This window comes from Scylla paramamosain, chromosome 36 (assembly GCF_035594125.1).
Source record: "Scylla paramamosain isolate STU-SP2022 chromosome 36, ASM3559412v1, whole genome shotgun sequence".
Classification (NCBI taxonomy): Eukaryota; Metazoa; Arthropoda; class Malacostraca; order Decapoda; family Portunidae; genus Scylla; species Scylla paramamosain.
The window spans coordinates 1,849,322-1,863,439 of record NC_087186.1 but is presented as its reverse complement, the minus strand read 5'-3'; the positions used below and the strand labels follow the sequence as shown (position 1 = coordinate 1,863,439).

The following is a 14,118-nucleotide window of genomic DNA, read 5'->3' as shown; positions in this document are numbered from 1 at the left end:
CAGCGCTCCATAAGTGCCTAACTGGGCCTTATCTCGGTTTCATGTTTGCTGTATGGAAACGATAACTATTGAACTGCCTTATTACATGTTCTATTTATTCAACATACATACAAAAAGTGTGACTGGAAACTTTCGTTTCGTTTCGTTTTGTTTCGTTAAATACTTGCGCATCATTCGCCGATGTAGGATAGTAATATTCATTGTCTCTGATAGATTTACTAGATCACTTACTGCTTAGATAGTTTTCTTTTTTTATTATTATTTTAATTTCCCAGATAGGAAAGGTAAAATTTACATTATTCTGTCATCAAAATGTGATGAAAATCCAATGTAGTAAGATAGGAGATAAAGTTTGCTCGGTCTAAGCATACAGCTTAAGAGTTTCAATCAAAAAGGATAAGGCAGAGACGATGCCACCAGCTGTCAAGATGAAAAACGCTCCCTGAAAAGGAGAGATAAAAACATTACACACACACACACACACACACACACACACACACATACATACGCGCGCGTGAGCGCGCGCGCGCGCACAGAGTATGGTCCACATGAAGAAATATTATTATATTAAAAAGTTGGATTTTATTGTGATGTGGACTGTTAATCTAGTTTTAAAACTGACCAACCACCATATAACCCAAAAAACGGCTGAAAACCATAAAAAAAATGTCCCAAAATCTTTTCAATGGTGCAAGTAATTATGTAATTTAACGATTGTAAAGTAACTCATATTAAGAACTAATACACCCATATTTAATGAATATCAGTAGAGGAAATCAAACAAACAAAATAGAAAAATAAATAAATAAAAAAAAAATAAAAATATATATATATATATATATATATATATATATATATATATATATATATATATATATATATATATATATATATATATATATATATATATATATATATATATATATATATATATATATATATATATATATATATATATATATATATATATATATATATATATATATATATATATATATATATAAATTATGTTGGCTGATGCTCGCTTAATATCATACTAGTTTCGCTTGTATTGTGACAACAGTACAATGAAGTGAAAAGAATAGAAGAACAAATAAAAATTTAATCTAAAAATACATCAGACACCTCTCTATTAGCATAAATTGCTACAGAAAACGTCCATTCTTTTATGTAATCTCGTGAATATTCAGCCAGAAGTTAGTGTTAATTAGATCTATTCATCATTTTCCCACACTATATTAATTGTGTTTGAAAGAATGCAAAGGGATGAAGGAAAGAAATTCATAGGAACATTAGGGCAACCACTTTGTAGGTAATATACTCGTATGATCTTACCAACAATTTATCTCCTCCTTCACATGCTCTTTTTCAATTACCAAATTTTGTTGTCTTGGGAACCTAAAAAAATACTGTATGTACTTCGTTTTGTTTTAAATTGTGGGTTTTATTAGAGGATGAATATATTGCACAAACCCCTATAATGCGTACCCATCTCTAGGGGTATAGCAAGACTCGTGCGCCGAAGCAAGCATTTACTTCTTCATTTACTAGTTTGACGTCACCGATGCAATGCATGGTGTGAAACAAAAATTTGACGGATTATCCTTATTATCTCTCATCCTTGCTCTCATCTAACTCTTCTGACAATAAGAAATTAATATCCAAAGTGGAGCACTTCCTGACTCTCTTCCCTTTTGTGGAGACTTCAATATTCACCACCAGCTGTGGCATTCCTCTCCTTTCACTGACCATCCTAATGAACTAGCCTTTAACTTTGCTATCCTCCATGACCTAGAGCAATTGGTGCAACAGTCTACTCATATTCCTGACCGTATTGGAGCCTGATCGTATTGGAGCGTATTTTACGCCTATCATTCTTGACTTTTCCTGGCTTCAAATTATTTTGCTTATGATGTCACCCTATCTTCTCCACTGGGCCCCTCCAATTACATCCTCATTATCTGTATCTTGTCCTATCGCTCCAGTCCCTCCTCAGGATCCCCCAAAGCGGAAAGGCCTCTGACGTTTTGCCTCTGTTAATTGGGGGGATCTGAGGAGGATTACTCTGATTTTCATTGGAATAACTACTTCTTCCGTATCAAGGAATAACAGAGAAGATAGTGTCTAGCAGGGAGGCGTATATTCCTTACTCTTTCTCTAGTCTAGTCTAGCCTAATCAGACCAGAGTGATATTACTCTTGCATTATCTCACCAACTCCAACACCAATATGTCCAAGATCGGTATCAACGGATTTAGCCACATCGGTCGTCTAGTATTTCGTGCTGTTCTGCTGAAAGGCGCCGAGGTTGTACCTGTGAATGATCCTTTCATTGCCTTGGACTACATGATTCACATGTTCAAGTATGACTCCACCCATGTCAGGTACTAGAGTGAGGTGAAGGCAGAGGATGGATCTCTGGTTGTTGGTGGCCACAAGATTACTGTATAGAATGAGCAGAAGCCTGAGTATGTTGTGGAGTTTACTGGCGTGTTCACCACCACCAAGAAGGCCTCTGCTCACTTCACTGGTGGTGCTAAGGTGATCTCTGCTCCCTCGGCTGATGCACCCATATTTGTGTGTGGTGTGAATTTGGAGAAGTACTCCAAGGACATGAAGGTGGTCTCGAATGCCTTCTGTACCACCAGCTGCCTGGCATCAGTTGCCAAGGTACTTCATGACAACTATGAGATTGTCCAGCGTCTCATGACCACTGTATATGCTGTTACTGCCACCCAAAAGACTGCTGATGGGCCCTCTGCTAAGGACAGGCGTGGTGGCCTTGGTGCTGCACAGAACATCAATCCATCCTCCACTGGTGCCGCTAAGACTGTATGCAAAGTCATTCCTAAACTGAACTTACCGGCATGGCCTTCTTTGTCCCTACTCCTGATGTGTCTGTGGTTGACTTGACTTGCATTCTGGACAAGAATTGCTCTTAACACAGCCTGTTTTTTGTGATATACATAAAAGAAAGGTGGCCCATAAAAGGTAGTTGATCCTTCCATCACCTGAATCTCATCCACTTTATATTTTTGCCCGGAATAATGCCAATAACTTCACTTCTTTCTGAATTTAATTTCTGCATGAAGGTGCCATTGCCATCTTTAGGTGAACTCTTCGCTCAAACCTTTTCCTAAAGACTCTACCTTGGCTGATTCAGGGCTTGTTCTTCCTTCTCCACCCTCTGACTACTTCATGTTGTCCATTTAGATCCTTCGCAGTGATGTTTTCCATACCTCGTTGACTTAAATACTCGGAAGGCTTATGGACCTGATGGGAGGTTCCTCCTATTGTTCTCCAAAACTGTGCCTCCGTGCCTCCACCTTGCCTAATCAAACTCTTTCAAGTCTGTCTGTCAGCATCTACCTTTCCTCCTTGATGGAAGTTTGCCTAGATTCAGCCTGCTCGTAAAGAGGGTGAAAGTTCTAGTCCCTCAAACTTCCGTCCTATTGTTTTAATTTCTTGCCTATCTAAAGATTTTTAATCCATCTTCAACAGGAGGATTCTGAAACGTCTATCACTTCACAACCTTCTATCTGATCACCAGTATAGGTTCAGTCAAGACCGCTGTACTAGTAATCTTCTGGCTTTCCTTACTGAGTCTTGGTCATCCTCTTTTAGGGATTTTGGTGAAACTTTTGCAGATACCTTAAACATATCAAAAGCTATTGAGTCTGGCACAAAGCTTTGATTTCCGAACTACTCTCCTACGGCTTCTATCCTTTTCTCCGTAACTTCATCTCAAGTTTCCTCTCTGACCGTTCTCTTGCTGCTGTAGTAGACGGTGACTATTCTTATCCAAAGTTTGTTAATTGTGTTGTTCCTCATGGTTCTGTCCTGTCACTTCTTTCTTCCTGTTACTTTCTTCCTGTCTTCCTGTCACTTTCTTCCTGTCACTGTCTTTCTCTAATATTCATTAATGGACTTGCAAACCGAACTTCTTGTCCTATCCACTCCTACGGTGATGATACCACCTTTTCCACTTTTCCACGTCTTTTCGTAGACGTCCAACCCTTCAGGAAGTAACAACTCACGCAAGGAAGCCACAGAATGCCTGACTTCTTATGTCTCTAAGACTTCTGATTGGGGCAGATCAAACTTAGTAAAGTTCATTGCTTCAAAAATTCAGTTCTTCCATCTATCAACTCGACACAACTTTCTAGATAACTATCCCCTCTTCTTTAATGATAATCAAATCCCCCACGCACCTTCTACTCTGAACATCCTTGGTGTATTCTTTATTTGTAATGTAAACTGGAAACTTCACATGTCATCTCTATCTAGAATAGCTTCTATGAGGTTAGGTGTTCTGAGTCGCCTCCGCCAGTTTTTCTCACTCCCCAACTTCTAACTTACTAAAAGGGTCTTATCTGTAAATGGAGTATGCTTTACATATATGGAGGGAGGCTTCCACTCATATCTCTCTTCTAGATAGGGTGGAATCTACAGCTTTTCTTCTTATCAACTCCTCTGTCTTTAGCCTCTTTTTCATCACTGCAATGTTGCATCTCTTGCTATCTTCTACCACTAACTGCTCTTCCGATTTTGCTAACTGCATGTCTCCCTTCGTCTCGCAGCCTCGCTGCACAAGAGTTTGTTGTCTCTCATGCCCCGATGCAAGAGTTAATCAGTATTCTCAATCAGCCATCCCTTTCTCTGGTAAACTCTGGGAATCCCTGTCTGCTGTATTTTCTCCTTCCTATGACCTGAACTTTTTTAAGAGGTAATTTTCAAGACAGGTATCCTATTTTATTTATTTATTTATTTTTTTTTTTTTTATCATTCTCATAAGGAGGAGGCAGTAGACATCTGCCGAAACGAGAATTACTCCCATTGAGGTCTAAAGCACTGTTCAGGAGGTGCTGTGAACTTATCATTAAACTCAGCTGTGACCTCACTGAACGTTTCCCTTTGTGTCTCACAACAAAAGGGGGCAGTCACAGCCTGCCCTTTAAAGACAACTCTCTTCCTCCACAAAAAAACTACAAGCACCTAATAACACACACACCTTTCACTCAAAAATTTCAAAATTATCATGGTGACTCCTACACCAGCCTCGGACCATAAATGTCCCAAGGCCGGACTGCCTTTCTGTCGACGACCTTAAGTGTCTTGACACCCCCCTCAACTTTTTCTTCATTAACTTCTGCAACATTCGCGGTCTAAGATCAAATTTTCAATCTGTAGAACACCACCTCTCCTCTTCTAAACCTCATCTTCTTTTCCTCAATGAAACTCAGGTGTCTGAGGTAACTGACAGTAGCCCCTTTTCTGTTCCCTCCTACTTCCTCTATCCTCATTTTCGATCCAAAGCTAAATGTTGCGTTTATGTGCACAATGACTTAACCTGCTCTCGTGCCCACGCTTCTTCCGAGTTTTCCACCATCTGGCTACGACTACAGAGTCACTCTCAAACAAAATTTATCTGTGCTGTATACCTCTCACCTAACTCCTCTGACTATAAGAAATTCTTTGACCAGTTAACTTCCAAAGTGGAGCACATTCTGGCAGTTTTCCCTTTTGCAGAGATCTCCATTCTTGGAGACTTCAATGTTCACTACCAGCTTTGGCTTTCCTCTCCCTTCACTGACTATCCTGGTGAACTAGCCTTCAACTTTGCTATCCTCTACGGCTTAAAGCAATTGGTGCAACACCCTACTCGTTTTCCTGACCGTCTTGGAGATACACCCAACATTCTTGACCTTTTCCTGACCTCTAATCCTTCTGTTTTTGCTGTCACCCTTTCTTCTCCGTTGGGCTCCTCCGATCACAATCTCATATCAGTATCTTGTCCTATCGATCCAATCCCTCCTCAGGATCCCCCTAAGCACAGGTGCCTCTGGCGTTTAGCCTCTGCTAGCTGGGGGGACCTGAGGAGGTATTTCCCTTTGGAATGATTTCCCTTGGAATGACTACTGCTTCCGTGTCAGAGACCCGTCTTTATGTACTGAGCCCATAACAGAGGTGATAGTGTCTGGCATGGAGGCGTACATTCCTCACTCTTTTTCTCGACCTAAACCTTCCAAACCTTGGTTTAGTGCAGCTTGTTCTCGTGCTATACATGATAGAGAGGTGGCCCACAAAAGGTACTTAAGCCTTCCATCACCAGAATCTCATGCACTTTATATTTCTGCCCGGAACCATGCCAAGTCTGTTCTCCAACTAGCCAAAAACTCCTTCATTAACAGAAAATGTCAAAACCTTTCAAGATCTAACTCCCCTTGTGACTTCTGGCATCTAGCCAAAAATATCTCCTATAACTTTGCTTCTTCTTCTTTCCCTCCTCTATTTCAACCAGATGGCACCACTGCTATCACATCTATTTCTAAAGCTGAACTCTTCGCTCAAACCTTTTCTAAAAACTCTACCTTGGACGATTCTGGGCTTGTTCCTCCCTCTCCTCCACCCTCTGACTACTTCATGCTACCTACTAAAATTCTTCGCAATGATGTTTTCCATGCCCTCGCTGGGCTAAACTCTCGGAAGACTTATGGACCTGATGGGGTCCCTCCTATTGTTCTCCGAAACTGTGCCTCCGTGCTTGCACCTTGCCTAGTCAAATTCTTTCAGCTCTGTCAACATCTACCTTTCCTTCTTGCTGGAAATTTGCTTACATTCAGCCTGTTCCTAAAAAGGGTGACCGTTCTAATCCTTCTTATTGCTTTAATTTCCTGCCTAGCTAAAGTTTTTTAATTTATCCTCAACAGGAAGATTCTTAAACATCTATCACTTCACAACCTTCTATCTGACCGCCAGTATGGGTTCCGTCAAGGCCGCTCTACTGGTGATCTTCTGGCTTTCCTTACTGAGTCTTGGTCATCCTCTTTTAAAGATTTTGGTAAAACTTTTTGCTGTTGCCTTGGACATATCAAAAGCTTTTCATAGAGTCTGGCACAAAGCTTTGTTTTCCAAACTACCCTCCTACGGCTTCTATCTTTCTCTCTGTAACTTCATCTCAAGTTTCCTTTCTGACCGTTCTATTGCTGCTGTGATAGACGGTCACTGTCCTTCTCCTAAATCTATTAACAGTGGTGTTTCTCAGGGTTCTGTCCTGTCACCCACTCTCTTCTTATTATTCATTAATGATCTTCTAAACTAAACTTCTTGTCTTATCCACTCCTGCGCTGATGATACTACCCTGCACTTTTCCAAGTCTTTTCATAGACGTCCAACCCTTAAGGAAGTAAACATTTCATGCAGAAAAGCCACAGAACGCTTGACTTCTTATCTTTCTAAAATTTCTGATTGGGGCAGAGCAAACTTGGTATTGTTTAATGACTCAAAAACTCAATTCCTTCATCTATCAACTCGACACAACCTTCCAGACAACTATCCCCTCTTCTTCAATGACACTCCCCTCTTCTGTCCCCTCCACTGTCCCCCTCTTCTACACTGAACATCCTCGGTCTGTCCTTTACTTATAATCTGAACTGGAAACTTCACATCTCATCTCTAGCTAAAACAGCTTCTATGAAGTAAGGTGTTCTGAGACGTCTCCGCCAGTTTTTCTCATCCACCCAAAGCTACTAACTCTGTACAAGGGCCTTATCCGTTCATGTATGGAGTATGCTTCACATGTCTGGGGTGCGTTCCACTCATACTGCTCTTCTAGACAGGTTGGAATCAAAAGCTTCTCGTCTCATCAACTCCTCTCCTGTAACTGACTATCTTCAGCCTCTCTCTCATCGCCGCAATGTTGCATCTCTAGCTGTCTTCTACCGCTATTTTCATGGTAATTGCTCTTCTGATCTTGCTAACTGCATGCCTCTCCTCCTCCCGCGGCCTTGCTGCACAAGACTTTCTTCTCTTTGTGAATTGTTCATGTTGACAAGTAGTTGGGTTTAGGAAGGGGGATAAAAAAACCCAGGGAGGAGTTAGGATTCTTTTAATCTCTAACGTTTCGGCTGAATAGCCATCCTCAGAGAGACTGATTTACATGAGTGAAAACACACTATTTATAACAACATACAAAATTTTCTCATTTGACATTCGTACAGAGTATTGCCATCCCGGCATGTACCTCACCTAATTTTATTTTCCTAGTCAGGTGGCATTATCCGTCTACGTGACGAGCCTTTACTGGGGATTTTCCTTGTACCTCACCTGAGGGCCAATCTGGCGGAATTACCCGCCCACCTGATTAAACCTTCTCTGTGGTTAATGACTTCCCTAGTTGCTATGAGGGCTGCCCCTATAGCTTTTCTCATTCTTTCCTTCAATCCAACTTTAATTTCTTTAGCCTCTTCCCATTTTGGTAGGTGGTTACATTTTTCTATGTGTAATACAAGGGAGTTTGATGTGTTGTGTTTTAAAACATCTCTCCTATGCTCTGTTATTCTTGTTTTAAGTCCCCTGCCTGTTTCTCCTATGTATTGCTTTGTACAGCCTTCTCTCTCTCACGACTATTCTGTCCATCTCTCTAACGCAAGAGTTAACCAGTAATCTCAATCATTCATCCTTTTTTCTGGTAAACTCTGGAATTCCCTGCCTTCTTCTTTATATCCACCTTCCTATGACTTGAATTTCTTCAAGAGGGAGGTTTGAAGACGCTTGTCCTTCAATTTTTTTACTACCGCTTTGGACCCTTTTATGGGACTAGCATTTCAGTGGGCATTTTTTTTATTGGATTTTTGTTGGCCTTGGCCAGTGTCCCTCATACATAAAAAAAAAAAAAATTCTAACTTTTCTACTGGGAACTGGGTTTATGTGATCCTTTTTTTACTATTTTTTGTTTTTTTTGCTTTTGCCCAGTGGTCGTCTTACATAAAAAAAGTGTGTGTGTGTGTGTGTATGTCTGTGTGTGTGTGTGTGTGTGTGTGTGTGTGTGTGTGTGTGTGTGTATGTGTGTGTGTGTGTGTGTGTGTGTGTGTTTGTGTGTGTGTGTGTGTGTGTTCCTTTTCTTGTTTTGCTTTTATTGTTGTTCTCCCTCTTCTCTTCCTCTTCTTCATTCCCCTCCTCCTCCTCCTCGTCCCGTTTCTCTTTCTCTTCATTCCCACTCCTCCTCCAATTCACTCTTCCTTTTCCTCCTCTTCTTATTCACTCTTCCTCCCCCTACTTTTCCTCCTCCTTCTCCCCTTCTCATCCTTCTCACTATGAAAGTATGGGTGTGACTACCTCCACCCACCACTACCCTGCCGCTCGTTAGAATTAAAAAAAAATTTAAGGCAGTGAATGATTTTCCTTTTATTTTTTTATTTATTTTTTTTAGCGTTTTGTGAAGTTTTACAACTTAAAGCGATAACTTGACAATGATAATAGTAGTGTTTGAAAGTGTTATGACGAAGATGATGCAGCTGATGGTGGTAGTAGTGGTGGTGGAAGTAGGGAGAGAACTAAATATTTCACACCTTTTGGGTATGAGCCTTCCGCCATCCCCAGCCTTTCTCTCCTCCTCCTCCTTCTTCTCCTCCTCCTCTTCTTCGTCCTCCCACTAATAGCGTATACTTGTTAGTTACTATGTTGTTTGGACCTCTTTATTCTTTGTATTTTCTTTCATAGCGTGGAAATTGGAGAAGGAAAAGAAATGGGGAGAAGTGGGGGAAGAGGAGGAAAAGGAAACCATAGTAGAAGAATAAGAGAGAGAGAGAGAGAGAGAGAGAGAGAGAGAGAGAGAGAGAGAGAGAGAGAGAGAGAGAGAGAGAGAGAGAGAGAGAGAGAGAGAGAGGAAGAGAGACGCAGAGCCTCGACGAGTGAATTTGTTGTTTCCCTTCCTTTAAGTCAACCGCCGCTCTTCGTATTGAAGCTTTTGAGATGCCGATAAGTATATACCCTAAGGATCTGAAGAGGCGGAAGGCTGAGTAAAAAAAAAAAAAAAAAAGAAAGAAAGAAAAAACATAACAAGGGAAATCTCTAAATTGGTATAAGAAATGCATGAAAAAAAACTGGAAATTACGAACTATTTTGACATTATAGAGGTGTTACGGCTAAAGTAAACTCTCTCTCTCTCTCTCTCTCTCTCTCTCTCTCTCTCTCTCTCTCTCTCTCTCTCTCTCTCTCTCTCTCTCTCTCTCTCTCTCTCTCTCTCTCTCTTTTTCATACACACATACACAGTATGTGTATGTGTGTGTCTGAGAGTATGCGTGTGTGTGTGTGTGTGTGTGTGTGTGTGTGTGTGTGTGTGTGTGTGTGTGTGTGTGTGTGTGTGTGTGTGTGTGTGGGAGGGGTAGGGGCGTATGTTATTGGAACGTCTTACCTGACCTAAAAGTATGAGGGATTTCGTGTAGAGCAGCTGAAGATACACTGTATCCCTTGTTTGACATTCTTTTCCTTTACTGTCAATCACGAAACTGTATTGTAGTAACTATTATCATTGTTAATGGTATCTATAAAAAACTGATATTATCGGCTATTTAAATGTAATTTCGAAGGAGTAGAATATACAGCACCATAGACCTAAATTTTTTTTTTTTTCTTTACGTAAGAGGGTCACTGGGCAAGGAGACCAAACCGTAAAAAAAAAAAAAATCCCACTTAAGCACCAGTCCCTAAAGAAACGTCATGAGAATTATCGAAAACTGAAGGATAAGCGTCTTCAGACCTCCCGCTTGAAAGAATTCGTCATAGGTAGGAGGAAATACAGAAGAAGTCAGGGAGTTCCAGAGTTTACCAGATAAAGGAATGAATGATTGGGAATACTGATTAACTCTTGCATTAGAGAGGTGGACGGAATAAAGATAAGAGAAAAATAAGAAAGTCTTGTGCACCAAGGCCGCAGGAGAATTAGCATGTAAATAGTGAAAAAAAAAATAGCAAGATATGTAAGATTGCGGCGATGAGAAAGAGGCTGAGCACAGTCAGTTGGAGGAGAAAAGTTGATAAAACAAAAAAGATTTTGATTACACCCTGTCTAAAATAGTGATATGAGTGGAAGCCCCATATATGTGAAGCATACTCCATATCCATGGGCAGGTAGGACCCCTATAGAGAGTTAGCAGCTGAGAGTGTGAGAAAAATTACCGGAGACAACTCAGAACACCTAAATTCATAGAAGCTGTTTTAACAAGAGATGGAATGTAAAGTTCCCAGTTTAGATCATAAGTAAATGACAGACAGAGGATGTTCAGTGTAGAAAAGGAGGACAGCTGAGTGTCACTGAAGAAGAGGGGATAACTGTTTGGAATGTTGTGTCGAGTTAATAGATGAAGGAATTAAGTTTTTGAGGCATTGAACAATACCGAGTTTGCTCTGCCACAATCAAAAATTTTTAGAGAGATCAGAAGTCAGGCGTTATGTGGCTTCCCTGCATGAACTGTTTACTTCTTGAAGGGTTGGACGTCAACGAAAAGATGTGGAAAAGTGCAGAGTGGTATCACCAGCAGAGGAGTGGATGGTTCAAGAAGTTTGGTTTAGAAAATCACTGATGAATAATAGAAAGAGAGTGGGTGACAGGACAGAACCCTGAGGAACACCACTGTTAATAGATTTGGGAGAAGAACAGTGACCATCTACCACAGCAGCAATAGAATGGTCAGAAAGAAAACTTAAGATGAGGTTACAGAGAGAAGAATAGAAGCTGTAAGAAGGCAGTTTGGAAATCATAGCATTGTGCAAGAGTCTATGAAAAGCTTTGGATATGTCTAAAGCAACAGAAAAAGTTTCACCAAAATCTTTAAAAGAGGATGACTTCTATTGCTGCTATGGTAGACGGTCACTGTTCTTCTTTTGAGTATATTAACAGTAGTGTCCTGCGACCCATTCTTTTCCTATTACTCATCAATGATCTTCACCTAACTTCTTGTCCTGTCTACTTTTATAATCATGATACCCTGCACTTTTCCACATCTTTTCGTAGAAAAAAGTGGACAAGTTATATTCTCTCCCTATACCTATTGTAAAGCCGTCCATCTAATGAGGGACAAGGACGTGGATCGTTTTTGTGACGCTAGGCTGAGTAATGGAGAAGGAGACTCATAGCTTATTATCTAGGAGGATGCTTGGATACGAGTACCCCCCAAGTGGGAACCACCTTGTTGTAGTAGGGTGCCCTGTTTGTTTCTATGACCTGGAAAGCGAGGCTAGAGAGGGCTTCAGCCCCTGCTCCGCCATACTAATAGAGAGAGGGCTATCCATGCTAGGAAGGCCGCCAGAGAGGGACCAGATTTAGGCAGTCAGTAAATTGCCAATGCGGTGCCAGTACAGTTCTGGTCACCTTGAGGGGCCACCTTTTGAGTTCGTCCTGTTTTTGGATGGTATTTGTCTGGGCTGGGCTGGTCTTAGCTCCGTCATGGACAAACTTTTGAATCATGAAGGGACGAGGTACCCCCGTTCATGGTAGCCAGCGCTCACCCCACCCCCCTCGTGAGCCCAGTAGGCGGTTTCCCCTGGCCCATGGAGCCATTTCATTTTTATGATATCGACATAAGTGAAAAAATAAAAATTCCTCTGGTTCTCGAGAGGCCGTTGACCAGGCCCTGGAGACGTTACCGTCTGGTCGTGATGATGATGTGCTGGCAGGAGCTCATACTCTTCCTGCTGTAGCTTCTCATGGCGGAAGACCCTTTTGGTCAGTAGCTAAGTCTTGTCTTGACACTGTTATGATCATTTATGTCTATGCCTCCATGTCATACCGTGCTATTCCCTCAGTTTTCAAACTTTCAGAACAGTTCTCCGTATACGTCTCAAATTTGATTGTCTCTTTAATGGGTATTATGTGACATTTACATCTGACGTTTGCTGCCAAAGCTGTTCTTGTCTTGGAGACAACAACTTGATTGAGATGATTCGATCAAACAATGTAGTTGACAACGAGAATGATAATTGTCCTAATGTCTTTGATGATGCTGACGAACGTGCTCCCAAAGTTTGTCACCCACCTACACCTTACTGGTTTGCAGCATATTATATGGAAGGTCGAGCTAGCTCTAATTACACTGCTAAGAATCTAGAACGGAGGTAGAATTGCCCCCTACAAATAGCACTAAGGAGTATGGTAAAGGTGTTTTATTATGACTAAGGTTTTAACGCAGGCGATGATGCTCCTCCATCTATCTTGACATTCTGATGGGATCTTTGAATCCATCACGCTACACCGAATATTTAATTGCTGAAAAGGGACGTATTTACAACCCAGACCTGTACGAATTATCAGATGACGACATCCTTCAGTTATATCCTGATAATGTTCAGCGAGTGACCAAGATTAGAGGAAATATTAACATGATCACGTTCACATTCTATGGTTCTTTTCTCCTTCGCAATGTTAAGATTAGTTTTCTTTCTTTCCCAGTACAATGTTACTGGTGTTATGAGTTCGGTCACAAGAAGAATAACTATACAAATCGTCCTCGATGCGGCCAATGCTCTGCCCATGACTCACAGCCTACTCTTGAAAGCGAGTCGGAACCATATTGCTTTTATTGCACGGAAGCTCACCCGCTACGTGCTCGATAATGCACAAGGTACCGTCTTTGAGCATAACATTCTTCACCTGGCTAATTCTCAGTTCATTAGTCTCTGCAGTGCCGGGTGATAACTTCTTTTTAGACAGGAGGATCTAGTTCTTCCACCTCTTTTGCAGGTAATACGGTCGTTAACACCTTCCCACCTTTCTCAGTCATTAATTATTTCCTCCCATTCTTGTGATAGAGTCAGTTATCTGTTTTGGAAGTTTTCACAGATAAACCCTTCTCTGCCCTGTTGGCCAAGCCCTACACTACATCTTCACCAAACCCCTCCATTTCATTTTCACCAACTACTTCACAGAATACTCATGCAGGAGTTCATACTGTAGATGTCCACGCTCCATGGATTCTCAACCACGAACGACACAGAAATTTCCCAAGCTTCCGCTTCAGTCCCACCAGAAACGTTTGCGAGAGTCTGTAGAGTCCTTAGGCTCGATTGGTGTTCTCCCCTAGAAAAATCACTTTGTGAACGTCAGATGACCCTGAACCCCACGTTATTATTCAAAGTGATTCTTCCGCATCTGAAATGGGCATAGAAGGTTTCTTTGCCCGTCTTCTTAATAGGTCTTCCTCCAGGGGCGATACTAATCCGTCTAAGTCGACGATTCCTTCTCCTCCGATCTTTTCAGCAATTTCAGACTCATGTGCAGGTAGCTATTCCAGCACCGGTTACTCAATCTCAGGTTTCTGCATCCACAAGCAATGTAGGTTCA

At 41.3% G+C, this 14,118-nt stretch overlaps 1 protein-coding gene and 1 pseudogene across 1 annotated transcript in view; one reads left to right on the top strand and one right to left on the bottom strand.

Moving 5' to 3' along the window:
* Positions 1–204: 204 nt before the first annotated feature.
* The window catches only part of LOC135090776 (glutamate receptor ionotropic, delta-2-like), a 170,689-nt gene continuing 156,775 nt past the window's right edge, over positions 205–14,118 (bottom strand). The window contains exon 16 of the mRNA XM_063987847.1: positions 205–442. Within this exon, the coding sequence (XP_063843917.1) occupies positions 362–442 (81 nt within the window). The 3' untranslated portion in view covers positions 205–361. The remainder of the gene's footprint in view (positions 443–14,118) is intronic.
* Positions 2,140–2,941, top strand: LOC135090775 (glyceraldehyde-3-phosphate dehydrogenase-like; annotated as a pseudogene).